The sequence below is a fragment of the Eumetopias jubatus genome, unplaced genomic scaffold, assembly GCF_037043125.1.
Source record: "Eumetopias jubatus isolate StellerSeaLion01/CBP00866 unplaced genomic scaffold, mEumJub1_p1.0 scaffold_11, whole genome shotgun sequence".
Taxonomy (NCBI): domain Eukaryota; kingdom Metazoa; phylum Chordata; class Mammalia; order Carnivora; family Otariidae; genus Eumetopias; species Eumetopias jubatus.
The window spans coordinates 75,901,403-75,918,414 of NW_028274817.1; the positions used below are offsets into that span (position 1 = coordinate 75,901,403).

At 49.3% G+C, this 17,012-nt stretch overlaps 1 protein-coding gene across 4 annotated transcripts in view; it reads right to left on the bottom strand.

Annotated features, from left to right (window-relative positions):
• The window catches only part of KDM5C (lysine demethylase 5C), a 31,203-nt gene extending 14,502 nt beyond the window's left edge, over positions 1-16,701 (bottom strand). For 2 of the 4 annotated variants that reach the window (XM_028092854.2, XM_028092852.2), the window contains exons 1-12: positions 16,222-16,701; positions 11,744-11,821; positions 9,385-9,507; positions 8,906-9,076; positions 8,245-8,376; positions 7,380-7,503; positions 7,088-7,269; positions 5,861-6,019; positions 3,925-4,044; positions 3,635-3,793; positions 2,844-3,025; positions 2,587-2,749 (exon numbers count right to left, since the gene is read on the bottom strand). In XM_028092854.2, coding sequence (XP_027948655.1) covers positions 2,587-2,749; positions 2,844-3,025; positions 3,635-3,793; positions 3,925-4,044; positions 5,861-6,019; positions 7,088-7,269; positions 7,380-7,503; positions 8,245-8,376; positions 8,906-9,076; positions 9,385-9,507; positions 11,744-11,821; positions 16,222-16,371 — 1,743 coding nt within the window. In that variant the 5' untranslated portion in view covers positions 16,372-16,701. Of the gene's footprint in view, positions 1-2,586; positions 2,750-2,843; positions 3,026-3,634; positions 3,794-3,924; positions 4,045-5,860; positions 6,020-7,087; positions 7,270-7,379; positions 7,504-8,244; positions 8,380-8,905; positions 9,077-9,384; positions 9,508-11,743; positions 11,822-16,221 lie in introns of all 4 variants that reach the window. The other 2 variants (XM_028092853.2, XM_028092851.2) reach the window with 1 other exon arrangement.
• Between the last annotated feature and the right edge of the window lie 311 nt (positions 16,702-17,012).

Consider the following 17,012-nt stretch of genomic DNA (forward strand, 5'->3'; position numbering starts at 1 on the left):
AAGCAAAAATCATTCTAGACCAGCACTGTCCAAAAGAAATATAATGCCAGCCACATATATACTTTTAAATTCTCTAGTAGCCACATTAAAAAAGTAAAAACAGGTGAAACTAACTTCAATGTATTTTATTTACTATATCCACAATATCACCGTTTCAATGTGTATGTGGCATACTAAAGTAGTATTAGTGAGGTATTTTCATACTAAGCCTTGATATCCAACATGTGTTTTATATTTCAGAACATTTCAGATGAGATTAGCCATGTTTCAGATGCTCAGCAGCCACATGTAGCTAGTGGCTACCAAACTGGACAGTGCCATTCTAGACCATTTAAACTTAAAAAGAGATTATAAAATCCATACACTGATTATTATGTCAAAATTTATGTAGAAAAGTAACAGAAACGGGATGCCTGGGTGGCTCAGTCGGTTAAGCGTCTGCCTTCAGCTCAGGTCATGATCCCAGGGTCCTGGGATCGAGTCCCACATCGGGCTCCTTGCTGAGCAAGGAGCCTGCTTCTCCCTCTGCCTGCCTTTGTCTCTCTCTCTCTCTGATAAATAAATAAAATCTTTAAAAAAAAAAAAAAAGAAAAATAACAGAAACATAACAAAGTGTGGAGGAAATAGAGATGACCACTCTAAATTTCCATTTTCTGGAAAGGGGGCAGGTTTCTTTTATAATGAAGATAATACTTACACTATATAGCTATGAAAAGAAATGCCTGCCTTCCACCAAAGGGGAAGGGCGGAGGGGGTGGGCTAAAGATAGCTCCTTGGGGAGCTTCAGCTGGTGCAACTGCAGCCTGCCAGCATGAGAATATGAAAACCAGATGCCTTGGATTGAGGGGATACTGCCAAGTCCAGAAAGCCTGGAGATGGTGGGAACCACCTATAGGAGGGGCAGGGCCGGTGGGGGGGGGGGCAGAGGGGGAAGCAGCAGCTGGCCAGAGAAGCTGGTGAGCCATGAGCAGGACAAATGCTGTGGAGCTGGAAGCAAAGAGCACATGTTTAAAAATCTGTATTAAAGTTTTCTTAAAAAGAGGTAAGAGTTAAACAACTACATATCTTATCTGTCTAAATCCTTAAGGATCCTCTTCCACTCTTAGAAATTTTTCTTGACACTGCAGGCAAGGACTAATGCTGTGCTGTGGGTCAGGAAGAAAGGAGTATGAGGAAAAGTCAGATCCAATGCCTACTTAGGAAGAGCAGAAGTGGAAGGGCCCTCGATCACCTCTACCTCTCAAGTCCAATAGTTCTTAAAAGGAGTGAGGCAGTGAGAGAAAAGGATACCCCCACCACCACCCTGAGTGGAGAAAGGCTGCCTGAACTGTTGTGGGATACACTTCCTCTAATTCCCTAGCTCCCTCAATGCTTAGTTAAGTATTACTAAAGTATATAATAAAAAATATTACAGGGTATGTAGTGTATCAATACAAGCTGAAGGCAAGAAGAAATGTGGGTGAGAACCACTGGCCTAATCCAAAGCCCTACTGTACAGATGAGTGGGGATCTCAAGGAGACGTTACTTCAATATGCAGTGACTGCCTACCACGTCCTATGCATTAGAATAAGTGGCAGGGCAGCCAAGGTCGTGGTGGTGGGCAGCACCGGGGTGGGGGGAGGTTGAAGGAAGTGGGAAGGAGTAACACAGAATAAGACTTAAAACACAGGTGGAGGATGTACTAATTACTGTTCCTACAGAAGTGCTGATCAGGCTGCCTTAAGATCCACACCAGAAAAGTGGCTGATGCTAATGCTAGAAATTCCCTTATAGGCAAGCCAGACTGTACAAGCAGCAAAACATTTTATGGAGTGGGAGAGGAGTCCACAGAGGAGGATAGGTTCAGTCTAGGACTCTGGGTTTAACTTTTTTTATTTTAAATGTTGATAGACATTAGCACTTTTAAGAAGAGATTATGTACCACCCCCCACTTAAGATATAACATAAAATTGTTTAAGTTTAAAGTGCACAACATGTTGACTTGATACACTTACATGTTGCAAAAAAAATTACCATAGAACTTACGACCTATTACATAATTAAAAAAAAACCACCCATTGCTCTCAGAAGGGCTACTATATAGAACATGTCAGAGACGGCTAGTTACCCCCCAATATTCATTCTCACCCTCTTTCAGAACAATATGAATTTGCAACTGGTACATGACCATCCAAAATAAGAATCACATTCTCCAGTCTTCCTTGCAGCTAGATGTGGCAATGTGACTAAGTTGTGACTAACAGGAGATGAATGGAAATGATGTGGGTCTTTAGGAATAAGGAGACTTGTCCTCCCCTATCCTCCCATTTCCCTCTTCCACTGGCTAGAATACAGACATGAAAAGAAGCCATCCTGAGGTGTTGCCCTCAAACACATGGCCCAGAGGGCTCACCATCACATTGCTTATCTAACTACTATGATGTGAGGTCTCTATTAGAGTTGTCAAATTAAGACACAAGAAGAATGAGAAAGAGGCAGGGGTAGATTCCAGATGATGACCACCACCACGGCCACCACGACCACCACCACCACAAAGGACACGCTACATCATTTCTACCCCTTGGTCCTGTTTCCTGAGCACTCACCGGCACACCATGGGACATGAGGGTGTTGGGATTCATTAGGGTGACAAGTTGGTGCAGGAGGTCAGGCTGGCTATCAAAGAGCTCAGGTGTCAGCTTCTTCATCACCTCTTCCAAATGTTCTGCCGCAAGGGAGGGTACCCCATACCAGGTCTTCGGCTCACCCCTGGCCACGTGGAAAGGGGACACACAGAGTGGTCACACACGTGGTCGCAAGGGAGCCTACCCTGCCTCCCCGGCTTCCCAGGACCCCCACTCACCAATGGAGGTAGTTAATGGAGTAACTCCAGTGATCCTCAATATGCCAGCAAAAGGCTGAGAAGACCATGCCCACATAGAGCCAGGGCACCTTCATGCCGGAAATATCCGCATTGATATGGCACAGTACGGACTGCTCCAACACTGGCATCACATTCAGGTTCCAACCACTGGTGGCATACTCCTGTCAGGTTGGGTATTTGTGGAAAGGGGATGAGGGTTATGCTAAGGAGCTGAGATCTTTAGCCCAGGGAACCTTAATTTTGAGGTCACAGACCTCTTTGACACATCTGAGAAATACTATAGATGTTCTCCACCTCCTACCTGCCAGATGCACACACACAAAATTTCAATTCCCTTCAATTTAGGGAGTTTTACACATATACTCACTCACCAAAATACCTGCAAGCTAAAAGCCCCCGCTCTGGACCAAAATGCCCCCTTCTCTGGAGGTAGGCCTGGGCCCTCATTTTTTTCCCACATACACAATACCAGTCCCTGAACACTTCTTATGAATGAGCCAGGAACCCTTCCAAGTATTTCATACACCTTCTCATTTAATCCTTACAACAAATTTGTAAGGTAGATACCATCCCCATCCTACAAAGAAATAGCCAATCTCGTGGTTAGAGATGCCATGCCAGATACCGTGCTGTGTTCTTTACGTATACCATCTTATCTAAATCGCACAGCAGCCGTGGGAAGCGGGCATAATTACCCCCACCCAACAGAGATACTAAATGACTTGCCAAAGCACACACAGCTGACATATAACCATGAATCATCCACTCACCTCCTCCTCAGGGGTTAGGTGCCGCTTACTGTCACTGACAGGGAAACCGCTGCCAAATTCTTTGGAATGGATGTCAGCCCCATACTCAACAGTCACATCTTCCTCAATGCTGTTCACCAGCCGCCAGAACTCCTTCTCCACGAGTTCTGTAGGCACCATCTGGGGAACAGGGGTAGCAGATGACCGTGGCCCATCACATCCTGGCCCCAATGACTCAAAAGAGCTAAGCCCATCAGGCACCAACACCTATGACGCTAGCCCTGATGCTACCCCAGCCCTCCATCACCTACGTGCACGGGCATGTTGAAGTAATCGGCTTTAAAGGAGTCAGCCATCTCGCCAAAGCTCTGTAGAGTGTATTCCCGGGTAGCCTGCTCAAAGCCAAAGGCTTCAGGGGGGCGCTTACACTCCTGAAACCCAAAGGAGAACATGTCACCAAGACAGAGGGCACAGAGGTGGAGTATCCTCAAAAGCAAAGCTGAAATATGGGGGAGGAGCAGGGAGGAAGAGCAGCCCTAGGTCTGCACTCAAGGCCCCGGAGGCAGGCCTCACTTTACACCTCCACTGTTTTCTCCCAGCGCTTCAGCTTAATTAGTCTTTTCATCCCCCACATGCACTGCTGCCATGCTTTTGCTCTTCTCTTCCTTTAGGACTTTACTATCAAAACCACGACCTCTGACTTAAATACACTATCCTGTGTTCTTCCGCCACCGCTTTTTCCTCTTGAGCTAAAATAGGGAGTTTAAACAGGATGTCTAAGGAAGCTTTCTTATGCCCAGACTGGGAACTACAAGCCTGGGAAAATGGCACTGAATATTCTAGTAGCTCAGAGGATGGAAGTCAAAGGCACCAGCTTCTACACGGTCACCCCCTACACTGTTCCTGTTCTTTAGACGGTCTCAGAAGATAGGACATGAGACTACCTCGCTTTGAACCTAGGTTCACAGTTTTAGAAGAGAACTGTATGTACCCCAGAGTTAAGACAGACTCACTCATGTCTGAAAAAAAATCAATGTCAATCTGGTCCACTGGCCCACAACCACTTAAAGAGAGCCAAGTAGAGCTGACAGCCTTCACTGTCTATCATACTGTTGGTGTCCAAACTCCTCCCTGAAGGAAATCTCCACCACTTCCAAGGCCATTATGCACTGCCCTGGTCTCTTTCCTCAGCTGTGTGTGTGTGCGCACACGCACAGCTGGTCTCTAGGACCACAGATGAGTCCCTGACATAAGACGAGAGACCATCAACATCTGCTCTCCAGAAACCCGGAGACGAATGTAGATGAGCGCCCAGAATTTGGATGAAGGAAGGAAGCAAGCTCATGAAATGGACCTGGCAGACTTACCGGGCCTCTCAGCCCTCACTGATGCTTCAGATGCTCTCCTGACTGCCCTTCTTGCCCTCCTAAGTACGCCCCTCCCACCAATACCCTTGCCCTGGCATGCCTCCATCCCCAAGTTTACTAGCCCTGCCCACCTCTTCTAGTTAAAGCCTGTATCACTGCAAACCTAATCAAATTATCAAAACAAAAGGAAAACAAACAGTATCATACCCATATGATGGCCCCCCCAACAAAAAACAAAAAACAAAAAAAACCCACACAAATCACTACCCATGAATAAATGTAATGATATACAAAAATGATTATAAAATAGCAAATGAAAATATATAAGAGCCCAAACTTGTTAAAGATAGTTATATATATGCAACAACAAAAAGATGAGAAGAAAATATACCAGACTATTAACAATGGTTGTCTCTAGGTGGTGAGATGATAGGTAATTTGTCTATTTTCCAAGCTTTCTAAAAAAAACAAAGAATAACAAACTTGGAAATCAAAAGAACAATTTTTTTCTTCATATTCCTGTCCTCCAAATCTCATTCCTGACACCTTCCCTGATTACTACCCTTAGTCAGTTCCCTCTCCTCTGAAATTCTACGCCTCAGTTTGTAACGCATAATTTAGCATCTTGACTATACGTTGGCATACAATCTGTCCAATCAGGACTCTCACCACCCCAGGTGGTCTGGGGGCTCCCAGAGGACATATGCAAAGGCTACGTCTCCTCTTCTTTCTCCCCAAACTCAGCCCAGCCTGGCCCCACCCCAGGGACCCAAAACATTAAACCATGGCTGAGCTGGGAAGCTGCTGTCAGTAAGGCCTGATGAAGGAAGGCAAGAATACCCTCTGAGGCAGACATGAACTGGGGCTGGGAAGGCCTTACCGCCATGACACACTTTGGGCACCGCCAGACACCCTTGGGAATCTCAGGCAGAGGTGGCAGCAGGCAGAAGATGTGGTAGTTGTCATCACAGCCATCACACAGCAGAAGCTTGTCATCCTCATCCCCTCGGGAACACATCCGGCACACATAGGACTCGATCTGCCAGGAAAAGGAGGCAACAGTTCATCAATCTAAGCTCGTCTAGCCTTCAAACTGTCCTCCAGACAGCACCCTAGTCCACAGAGCTCTCCATTAGAAACCCACCGTGCTTGGTGGCTAGATCGTTCATTCACGGCCCTGTCACAGGCTAGTCGTGCTAGTTCTGGAGTTTAACTGCATGCACGTATCATCTCCCCAAATAAAAACTGGTAGAGCTGTGAGAGCAGAGTCTTTATCATGAGTCGTGAAATCTCCCATTTTTATTAATTCGATAAACACTGAGCACTTAGGTGTTCAACACTATGCTGGAATCTGAAGTACAGCAATGGGTAAGACATGGCATCTGCCTTCTAAAGTCACACAGTACTCCAGAGACACATATTCATAAAAATTAAAAGGTAATGTGGAAACCACCGATACCAGTTCACAGAGAGTACACTAGGGGACCCTAGAGAAGGGAGCACTCAAATCGGCTGGAGATAAGGAGGGACAGCCTTGAGGAAGAACTTCATTGAAAAGGTGACACTCAACAATGACATCTGAAACTAACTGAAAGCTGAAGGTAAACTGAAGTTTGGCAATGGGGCAGAGCACAGGGGAAAACTCTTCCAGGTGGGAGAGATAGCAGGTGCAAAGGGATGGGGGGGGGGCGCAGGGGGGAAGAAAGAGCATGGTGCGTCTCAGGGGAAAAAACGAACATACCTACAAGTAGTTCAGTGTGGCTATAGCAGAGGAGTGAGGTGGGCAGTGCTGGGGAATGAGGCTAGAGGTCAGCAGGGACTGGATCATGCATGGTAATGAGGAGCTTAGCCTTTATCCTGAAGCAATGGAGGGAGCCTCCTTCTTTGGACCCTTCCAGCACTTCCTGTTGACAGCACTTGATCACCCTTTCTTGTCCTTTGTTCCATGTGAGTTGGCCTTGTTTCCCCAATTAAGTGAGCTACCTGAGGGCAGGGCCCATCAGGCCCACTTTTCTGCTTAATGCAACCTGGTCCAGAGCCATGCTGGGGAAATGCTCGCTGAAGGGATGAGAAGCAGAGCATTAAGAAGTCAGGGCTGGGTCCTTACAAACTGGGCATTGCTGTGGTTCCTCCGCAGTCTCATGGTCATCTTGGTGCAGGGCTCTGGGCTGTGACTCAGCTCCTCCTTGCTCTCCAGGAAGGTCTTAGGTGAGGTTGACTCCACCTTCACATCCCCGCCTGACTCCTCCTTCACCACTACGGTGGGGGGACACTCAGGCCCTTCCTTATCTGGGAGAGGGAAGAGGGGCTCTAAAGTACAGGTCTAGAACAGTCAGGGCCCCGCCTCCTCTCCCCAGGTGAGGCCATCCTTCACACTGCCCCAGCCTGTCAGACCTTACCTTTCTTCCGCAGGGTCTTATCCTTGGCCATGAGGCCCAGGCCCATCATCTTGGGGCCTGCCCCATAGATCTGTAGCTTCTTCAGCTCCGGATTCTTTTCAATGTCTTCCTCTGTGGGTTCCGGCTGGGAGGGAAAAAGGAAATGAATCAAGTCTGCTATCTGAGGCAAACTGCCCCATCCTAAAAGAACAATAGCTTGGACTATATATCACTTGAGCTCATGCCAGGAGGCACAGGCAGGCTTGGGCAAGAATTCAGAGCTGCTTTTTGGAGACTAGGGTTAAGTGAGCTCCCCCATTATCCCTCTCTTGGAAAGAAAGTAAGGTGGAATTTCAGTTTTCCCAACTGTAAAATGAGAATATTAACTCCTACCTTACAAGGAGGTTCACAAAGGGGCTTGGGGATAACATATAGAAAGAAATCTGACAGTGTGTGGCACTACCAATAAACGGCAGTGACTAATACGATCTACTAAATGACACGCTTTGGTGAGCCCAGGGACAATGTCTATCTTGTTCTCTGTTGTACCCCCAGTGCCTAGAACAATGTCTGGCACATAAGCTTCTGCCTGAAACTAAGATATAGGTATAAGGGAAAAGAAGAGGTCTACCCCTAGGAGCAGAGTGAGTCCAGAAAGAACAAGACAGGCAAAAAAGGGCAGACACAGAAAAGCTATTATAGGAGCAGATCAAGACCCAGCTCAGAAGCTCAGCTGAGAGTAAAGGAAAGAGCAAGAGTGTAGCCAGAGGGGGGCACACTACTGCTCAGATCTCAGAGAACAGAGTGAAGGGAGAGTACGACAGGGAACAGAACTCTGGTCGGAACTTTGTGGACTCCCACCCCCGAAGCTCTTAGAAGTACTCACATCAGGCTGCAGCCTCTTGGCCCGCCGGCCATAGCTATTGAACTTGGAAGGCTGCACAGACTGTCGAAGGGGGATACTGTGGGGTTTGTATTCCTTGTCCTTTTCCTCATTATCAAATGGACGTGTGTTGCACTGCTGGGGACAAGTGAGGAGTAAGGGTCAGGGTACGGGGCTGCAGCCCCCAACGATGCCTTCCCTCTATCCTTACCCAATGGCAAACAAAACTGTGGCTGCACCCACCTGACCCACAACAATAGGCCCTGCTCAACTGGTCGTTATCAATGACACCAGCACACACTTTGAGAATTCTTCTCTTGCCTTTGCTTGTGTCATTCCACCTTCAAACCACCTCTCCACAAGCATCTAACTCAATCAGATGCCATCTCTTCCCAGACCTCTTGAGCCCCAAATGCCTCTCCCTCCTTGGAATTCCTTTATCGGTTACAATCTTGTCACATAGTGGATAGCAGGTTGGCCCTGTGGGCAACTCCAGGACCTCTGACCCTGGGCAGCATGGGAAAAGAATAGGCACCACCAGAAAAGGGCAGAGTCTAGCTCCCAGATCTCCAGCCCACTGAACCAGTTCCATTAAGAGCAAGTATGAGAAATCTGCATCTGGTGGGGGGGAAAGCCTTCTTCCACCCCAGCCTGGCATCCTTACCACCAGGTTGGCTCCAGACTGGTACATCTCATAGGGGTAAACGATGCGTTCATAGTGGGAGCGTAGCAGGGAGCCAATGTTTTTGCCTGGTGGGTAGTTGAGGCGCTGGGCCACCCGGGCCCATCGACGATCTTTGCAGATGGCTTCATAGCCACCTTCTTCCACCACGATCTGCAGGGACAAGCAGGAAGGGATGTGGATGTGCTGTGTGTATGTACATAAGGGAGTTGGCCTGCAGAAAGGGTGATGAGGACAACTCCAGCCCCTCACCTCACTGGGGGCTATCCCCTCCTCCTACCACCACCACTCAGGTTCAAACTGCAGTAAGAGATGCCAAGAAGTTCCGATGACAGCTCATGTGTTACGAGGCTGTGCCCCTTCCACTGCAGCATAGAGATCTAATATCCCAAACCAAGGGAGCCCCCAGAGTATGAAGGATATTAAGGGGTGGGGAGGGGTTTGAGAAAAGCCTTTCTTACTTTACTGAGGCTGTAGAGGTCTAAGATCCGCCGTTCTACATTGGGAATCTTTAAGGAGGAGCCCTGGATTTCCCAGAATTTGGCAATCTGGTCCAAGTAGTTCAGCTTCACTCTTGTCTGGGCCTGGAAAAGAAATGGCTCAAAGAGGCCGGGCTCCCCCTCCACCTGAACCCCATCTTCTGGCCTAATCTTATGAGGGGAGAAAGGGTACAGAGCAGTCCACCATCTAGGGCTTTTCCCAGTGAAATGGGTCCCAAACTCTAGGCAGTGCTTAGCCCACCTCTCTCATCTCTGCCACCTTCTAGGCAATAGGATAAGCCCAAGGTCCCCACACGGAGAAGGTCGAGTCACAAGAGCCACAGTTTTACACGCACACCCTCTCAATATCCCTGACAGGGCTGTGTGAGTATCATCATCTCTTTTACAGAGAGCCTCTGCTTAAGTCACAGAGCAGGTACCAAGAGATCCAAATATCAAATAACTTAAGTTTTAGCTATTCCCTGCTACTGATTTGCTGTATAGCCTTGAACAAATTGGTTCTACTCTCTGGACCTCCATCTTCTGATTATAAAAGGGAAATAAAATAACTGCCCAGTCCACTTACTCCAGAAGGGTAGACTTACAAGAGAGACAGTGAAGGTCCCTCTGGAACCTCCAAAACTGCATCTAAGCTCTAGGCATGTTTCAGAGATTGAAGGTTCCAAAAGAGCACATTTACCTCTTCTTTATGCACCACAAAACTTGTCCAATGGTGGCTGAAGGCTGAGAGTGCATGCTGAAGAACTAAGAGATAGTGTACTAAAGCAGCACTAGCACTCGGCCAACCCAGGACCCGATGTGGGCCAAGGATCCTGGGAACAAGGCATGTACCATGCTTCCCTGAAATTTCAGTGACCCAAGAAAGGCTCCCCAAGGTCCCAAGTCTAGAACCACCTTGCACGGGTCAGAAGGCCTGATTCTAGGGAGAACTAGAGAAGTCATTACCATTCACCACCTTGCTCAGATCCCATTAGAGGAACAGAAACAGTTCTATTTCATAGATTAGGAAAACTAAGGTCTATTTGTAGAAAGAAACAACCTATGGCTCTTTAGCTGTGAGAACATGATAGAGGCCAAGAACTCTACTCCCTCCACCTTAACTCCTTAGCTTTGTAATCTCATCCTTGCTCTTCCCCATCATTAGCCAGCACAGTATCTCTAGAAAACCTGTTCTTGTCCCATGCTAGATGACATCTTGCACTAGCTGTACGCCCACAGACCTGGTCAGATCCATTTAACTTACACCCCCTCCATGAGAAGATTTTTGCTCTGACCAGGACAGCACATAGACTCACTCTAGAACAGTGGTTCTCAGTGAGGAGAACAATTTTGCCCGCCCCTCCAACCCAGGAGACATTTAGCAATGCCCGGAGACATTTTTGGTTGCCATTACTGGGAGAAGGTATTACTGGCATCTAACACAGGTGAAAGGAAGCCAGAGATGCTGATACACATCCTAAAATGCACAGGACAGCCCCTCCACAACAAATAATTATCTGGGCCAAAATGTCAATAGTATCAAGGTTGAGGAACTGTGGTCTAGAAACAAGTAAGCCTTTAGGTCATGGGTTTCCAGTCGGGCCTAATATGCCCCCTCCCCAGGTCATCCAGTAAGGTTCCTGGATGTGTAACAGTGAAGCAGAAAGGTGGCAACAAACTTCTAAACTACATCTTCTGTGGGAAACTCCGGGATCTTCTCTGGAATTGGCTTCAAAGCACCCACTCTCATGACCCCAGGGCATTCTCAAGCCCTTAGTGGAGAACCTCACCTATTCATGCAAAGGGCCTGGACTTCCTGCACAGAACAAAAGGGAGAGGGAAAAGCCTACCTGCCCGACCCCGGTTCAAATTTATAACCATTCTAGCCTCCATACGGACTGGTTCTTGTGTTGTTCCTGCCCATCCAGCTTGCATCCCACCTTACCAAGCCCCACAGAAGGAAGGTAGGAAGCACAGGGCTGTGGAGGAATTGGATAATGAGGCCACATTCAGCTGGCCAAGAAAGGCCTCAGCCAACCTGTTTCCCTTGTTGACTCAGGTATGGTAGGTTAGCTGGCAGGAGAGCTTCAGAAGTAGCAAAGCTTTAGGGAAACTGACATGCCCAGTCTTTGAGCTATCAGACTGGAGATGCTAAATGCTCCTGCTCTTGGTTATATTCCGAGCTCTAAAGCTTCCTCCATGACCTCCACGCAACTTCACAGAAGACAGAATAAAGGTCGAGTTGGGGAAAGTACCTTAGCCCGAGAAGGAATGAGGGAAGTGGGATCAGAGCTCAGGTATCCACTCACCCAACCCCGCCACCAGCTGCTAGTTTTCTCACCTCTAGTTCATTCAGCCTCTGGATTCGGGGAGTAAACCTGAAGTTGTCCACTTCTACAGCAAAGGGTGGCTGCCAGTCCTGGGGTACAGAGGGGAAAGGGAGTTGGGTTATTCCAGCATGGTGTAAGACCAGAGGGCACCACAAACAGCTCAGCATCCCATTTGTGCCTTCCCAGACCTCTGGCCACCCCAGACTCTCTAACCTGACAAACACCCAACCCATTACCCACCCCCCCCGAACTCACAACAGGGCCCTAGCAGTCCCTGAAGTTCACACTCAATGCCCAAAGCACATGTCCTGGGAAATTTCTCCCAAGTCCCTTCCAACAGTACAGTACCAGGATTTCAAGAAATAAGAGAGATGAGGTCCAAAACAGTTGACCCCAAACTCTCCCTACATCCACATTAACTCCTTGTTTCCCAGGCATATGCTGTAGGACACAGGCTGGAAGTACTGGTAAGCACAAAGGATCTGGAGTCAGAAGACTTTGGTTCATGTTCTAGCTCTGCTACTTACGAGCTATGGGATTTTACCTTTCTGAGCCTGTTTCAGCAGGAAAGAAGGGTGCCCGGAGTTTTGGGTTTGAGTACCTTTCTACCTGCACTAAGGGGAGTGCCCTACTGATGGGTGGCAAGAGGGCACGGGGAGCTTGTCTGGGCTTGAGCCATACCATTTTTGTCTTTTCTCTCTCTCCCTCTCTCTCCTTTTTTTTTAATTTGCCCGTGGTTCACTGAGCCTCAGGTGTTTGCCGAAAGCCTGCTTCAGCTGGGGGCTTGGGGGGAGTATGTGTGCATGCAAGGTTCTCATCTGTAAGGTGGGAATATGAACACTTGCCCTGGCTTCCTCATAAAACTGATATGGAAAATTAAACTGGTTTTCAAATGAAAATGTTATCCAAAGGAGTCATCCTTAAAACTTGGTATCTTAAGCTGACCCCACACATGCAGGGTAGCTCAGCTCCAATTCTGGCAGGATTTAAAGGTTTGGGCCTTTAATGTCTGTTCTCTCAGTTTAAAGGGCCCGAGACAAACACTGCAGGGGAAAAACAAGAATCTGCATCACTTGCCCAGTCTGGAAGGCTTCCTGTGGGTCCTCTCTCAAACACCTGCCCAGTACAGGAAGAGGCGGGGGGGGGGGGCAGTTAGTGATGGAATACCCAACTGTGGTGGCAAAGAATGGGAGGATTTGGGGAGGAGGAAGTCAGGGAAAGATAATGAAAGTGGGGGCTGACCGCCCTGCCAAGTTGGAGCTTGTTGTGTCCTACCCAAAGGGTGGCTGCGGAGAGCCCCTCACTGATGCCCTTCCCCCCCAAAACCTCCCATGCAGTCCTCTCCTCCCCAGAGCCCCGGCTCCTGCTGGAGTGGTAAGAAGAACCTAGAGTAACCTAGCCCAATGCCCTCATTTTATGAATGGGGAAAGTGAGGCCCAGAGAAGAAATGCAATTTCTCCAAAATTACATGCTGATTTAATGGCAGACCCAAAACTAGAACCCATGTCTTCTGACCTCCAGTCCAAGGCTCTTTGCACTACACCAGGATACCAGTGTTCTCACACACACACACACACACACATACATATGGAAGCGGGTGGTAGTAAAAGAGAAGAAAAAGCTGCTGGCCTCTTCCGCACACACTTTTAGAAAAGAGGCCGGGGAACTTATACTTGCATGCACACATACTCCCCCCAAGCCCCCAGCTGAAGCAGGTTTTCAGCAAACACCTGAGGCTCAGTGAAACACGGGCAAATTAAAAAAAAAAAAAGGAGAGAGACAGAGAGAGGGAGAGAGAGAAAAGACTAAAATGGTATGGCTCAAGCCCAGACAAGCTCCCCGTGCCCTCTTGCCACCCATCAGTAGGGCACTCCCCTTAGTGCAGGTAGAAAGGTACTCAAACCCAAAACTCCAGGCACCCTTCTTTCCTGCTGAATCAAGTTCTAGATAAGTACACCATCAAGCAACCTGACAGGAACTAGCAAAACCAAATCCTAGAGCAGGAGCTGTAGGTGCAAGATAGCTGGGGAAGGTCCAGCAAACCTCCCGGCCTGGCTCTCCCTGGGACCTACGAGCTCCCTCATCCAGCCTTCAGTCTCATACACCTGTGTGCCAAATACACCAGTATTATCAGGATGGTGATAAAAAAGTTGGCTACCTGATGCAGGAAGCAAGGCCCTTCCAAGATCCCCTGGGTCTACTCCAGGGTACCAACACTTTCCTCCTACTCATCTTCCCCAAGACTAGTAGCAGTCAACCGTCTAGCAACTCAAAACCCAAATCACCCTTCCTCAGGCAAACCTCCAATTTCCAAGCACCCATCCATACACAGGTTCCCACTCTGGGCCCAAGCACCACTTGGACGAGTGCTTCAAATTCCAGCTACAAGGCCTGGCTGCCTAAAGGTGGCGTAGGAACGGCCCTACAGGAGGAAAAAAACTGAACAAAACCAGGGAGACCAGGTCTCCTGGATCGGAGGGAAGCACACTATTGAGGTAGAGACAAGAAGCACAACAAAAGATGGCCCCCTGCAGGTCTGCCTCTCTCTCTCTCTCTCTCTCTCTCTCTCTCACACACACACACACACACACACACACGCACGCACGCGCGCGCAGGGGACATGTCACTTTTCCCCTTCCTGGTACCCCAAGGAAGGGTAACAACACCTGCACAAGGCCAGCCTGCCCGTAAGTCCAAGGCACAAACATGGAAATGCAGGCCTCAGGCACCCCCTATATCAGATACACTTCTTTCCCACAGGTCTCCTCGACCACTACAGGGAGTGCCTCCTTAAGGCTGCCCCGGGACTCCAGCCTCTCCTTTCTGCTAGCCTTCCTGACTTCTCACTACCTAATACTACACCTTCACTATGAATAAGGATACCTCAGAGATCTGTGGCCAGGCTCCAACTAGGAAAAAATTAGCTTAACCAACACCTCCCAGAAGATCCATTTGAAACTAGCCTAGAGGGGCGCCTGGGTGGCTCAAGTCAGTTAAGCGACTGCCTTTGGCTCAGGTCATGATCCTGGAGTCCCGGGATCGAGTCCCGGGATCGAGTCCCGCATCGGGCTCCCTGCTCAGCGAGGAGCCTGCTTCTCCCTCTAATCCTCCCCCCCTCATGTACTCTCTCTCTCTTTCTCGCTCTCTCAAATAAATAAATAAATCTTTAAAAAATAAAAAAGAAAGAAACTAGCCTAGATCTGTAGATGAACACCAGAAAACACCAAGCTGGATAAGGAGGCCTGTGGTGCCCTCCTCAGGTGGCAGTGAGGCTTCCCAGCCCTTTTCAGACAGGAGACACCCACTCAAAAACACCCTGTTCCAAACTCAATTCCTGCCTTTGGAATCCCAAGTGGAGACGGAACAACACATATCATTTCTCCTCCATGCCAGCAAGGTGGCAGCCTATCCTAGCCCTTGGGGGACTTCCTGCGGCCTGAAGCCAGGCCTAGGAACAAAGATATGCCCTTTGTGGTTGACCTCTGGGAATCAAGTGTTTTAAAGGAGACAGACTTCCATAGCTCCATTCTGTTTTTAGGAGTCCAAGAATCCCCCACCCTCTGGGACCTGCTACATCATGGGACAGAACACAGTACAAATCTGAGGAGGACTCGTACCCCACTGCCAAGCTGACTGGTCCAAGCCTATCCATAGAAGTCAAGTCTAGGGGGTGATGTGCAGGGAAGGATATTGCCTTCAACTAGGAAAAGGGGACAATTCCCTAAACCTATCTCAGGGGAGTCAGATAGAACATTCCCTGTGAGACTGATTTCCTGACTGATCTGCCAGGACATTATCATAGATGGATTGGTCTGGCAGGGTGTGAGTAAATCAGTCAACCCACATAGAAGCAAACCAATGACCACATCAAACACCTTCGCACTCACAATAATTATCTAGCGCCTACTACACACAGACTCTACCTAGTTTAATCCAATTCTCGAAATAACCATTCACGGGACTCATTTCACAGGCTCAGAGAGATTAAGTTACTTGTCCAAGGTCACACAGCTGGTAAGCTGCACTGTGGAATTATGAACTGTCTCCATTTACAGCTGTGGTCTTTCCACTACACCACACTGCCTGCCTTAAGGGAAGCGATGACAATAAACGGAAAAATGGCCTTATTCAGTGCAGCTTTGACCTGGGTGGTCCGGGGTAACTGAGAGATATGCGGGTACCTCTCTGAACTCTCCCCGGCCCACTAGGCATCCCTGTTTTGAACCTTACCAGGAATGAATCTGAAAGGCGGAGTGGAAGCGAGGGTGGGTCTCTGACCCCCAGGTCCCTTGGGGGCCTCACACCACGGGAGGACCCCCCCCCCGGGCCCCATCACCCTTTCTCCGACCCCGCGCCACATCCACAGCGGTCCCAGCCACTCCATTTCCCCACACCTCGAGATGTCCCCTCCGCCCCAGAGTTCTCAGCCAGCTACCCTAATTCTTCATCCCCGGCATCGCGGGCGGCGACCACAGACCCCGGGCCTTACCGCGGGTGGGCGGATCTTGCAAATGCCCGACTTCTCGGCGATGGGCCGGATTTTCGCGATGTAGCCTAGAGGGTCTCGGAACTCGGCCCAGCTAGGCTCGAACACCGGGCACTCCGGCGGCGGCAGGAAGTCGTCGGACCCCGGCTCCATGGTGGGCCCTAAGACTGGAGGGCTCGGACCACCCTTAAGGACTCATGGCGGACGCCGCTGTATGAAGCCGAGGCACTGCTCGGGGACTAGGCCCTAAGCGGGGTGGCCGCCGCCCGCCGAGGGCCTTGGGGGGCGTGTAGCTGCCGCGCTCTGGGAGGCTCAGGCTGGCGCTACTGCTACCGCCTCTTCGTCCTGCTCCGTTCCTTCCAAACTCTGCCGCTGCCTCCCAACTACTTCAGCCTTCCCCACCACAGTTACCTCCCAACCGCCGCGGCCTTCACCGCCGCCGCCGCCATCTTGGTTTGTCAGCGTCTCCCCCCTCCCCTCACCACAACAAACCGAATCCCTCCGCGGAGTGTCCCTCCGAGCCTCGTATACCTTGCGTGAGGCCAAGCCCTAGGAAACTTTCATCCCGTGGGGACAGAGCTGAATCTCATGTGTAGGTTCCCTATTTGGAAGCGGGAACTCAAAAGTACCTCCCAGACTGAGAGCAAATAGTCCACCTCGGCGGCGGAGGAGCAAAATTGTAATTAAGCTGCCGGATCCTTTTTCCGGATGGACCGGCGGCGCACGTTTAAAGGCCAGTGATGCGCATGCGCGTTATGAAGACAGACCGGAAGAGGAGCTGGCGTTGGTGGGTG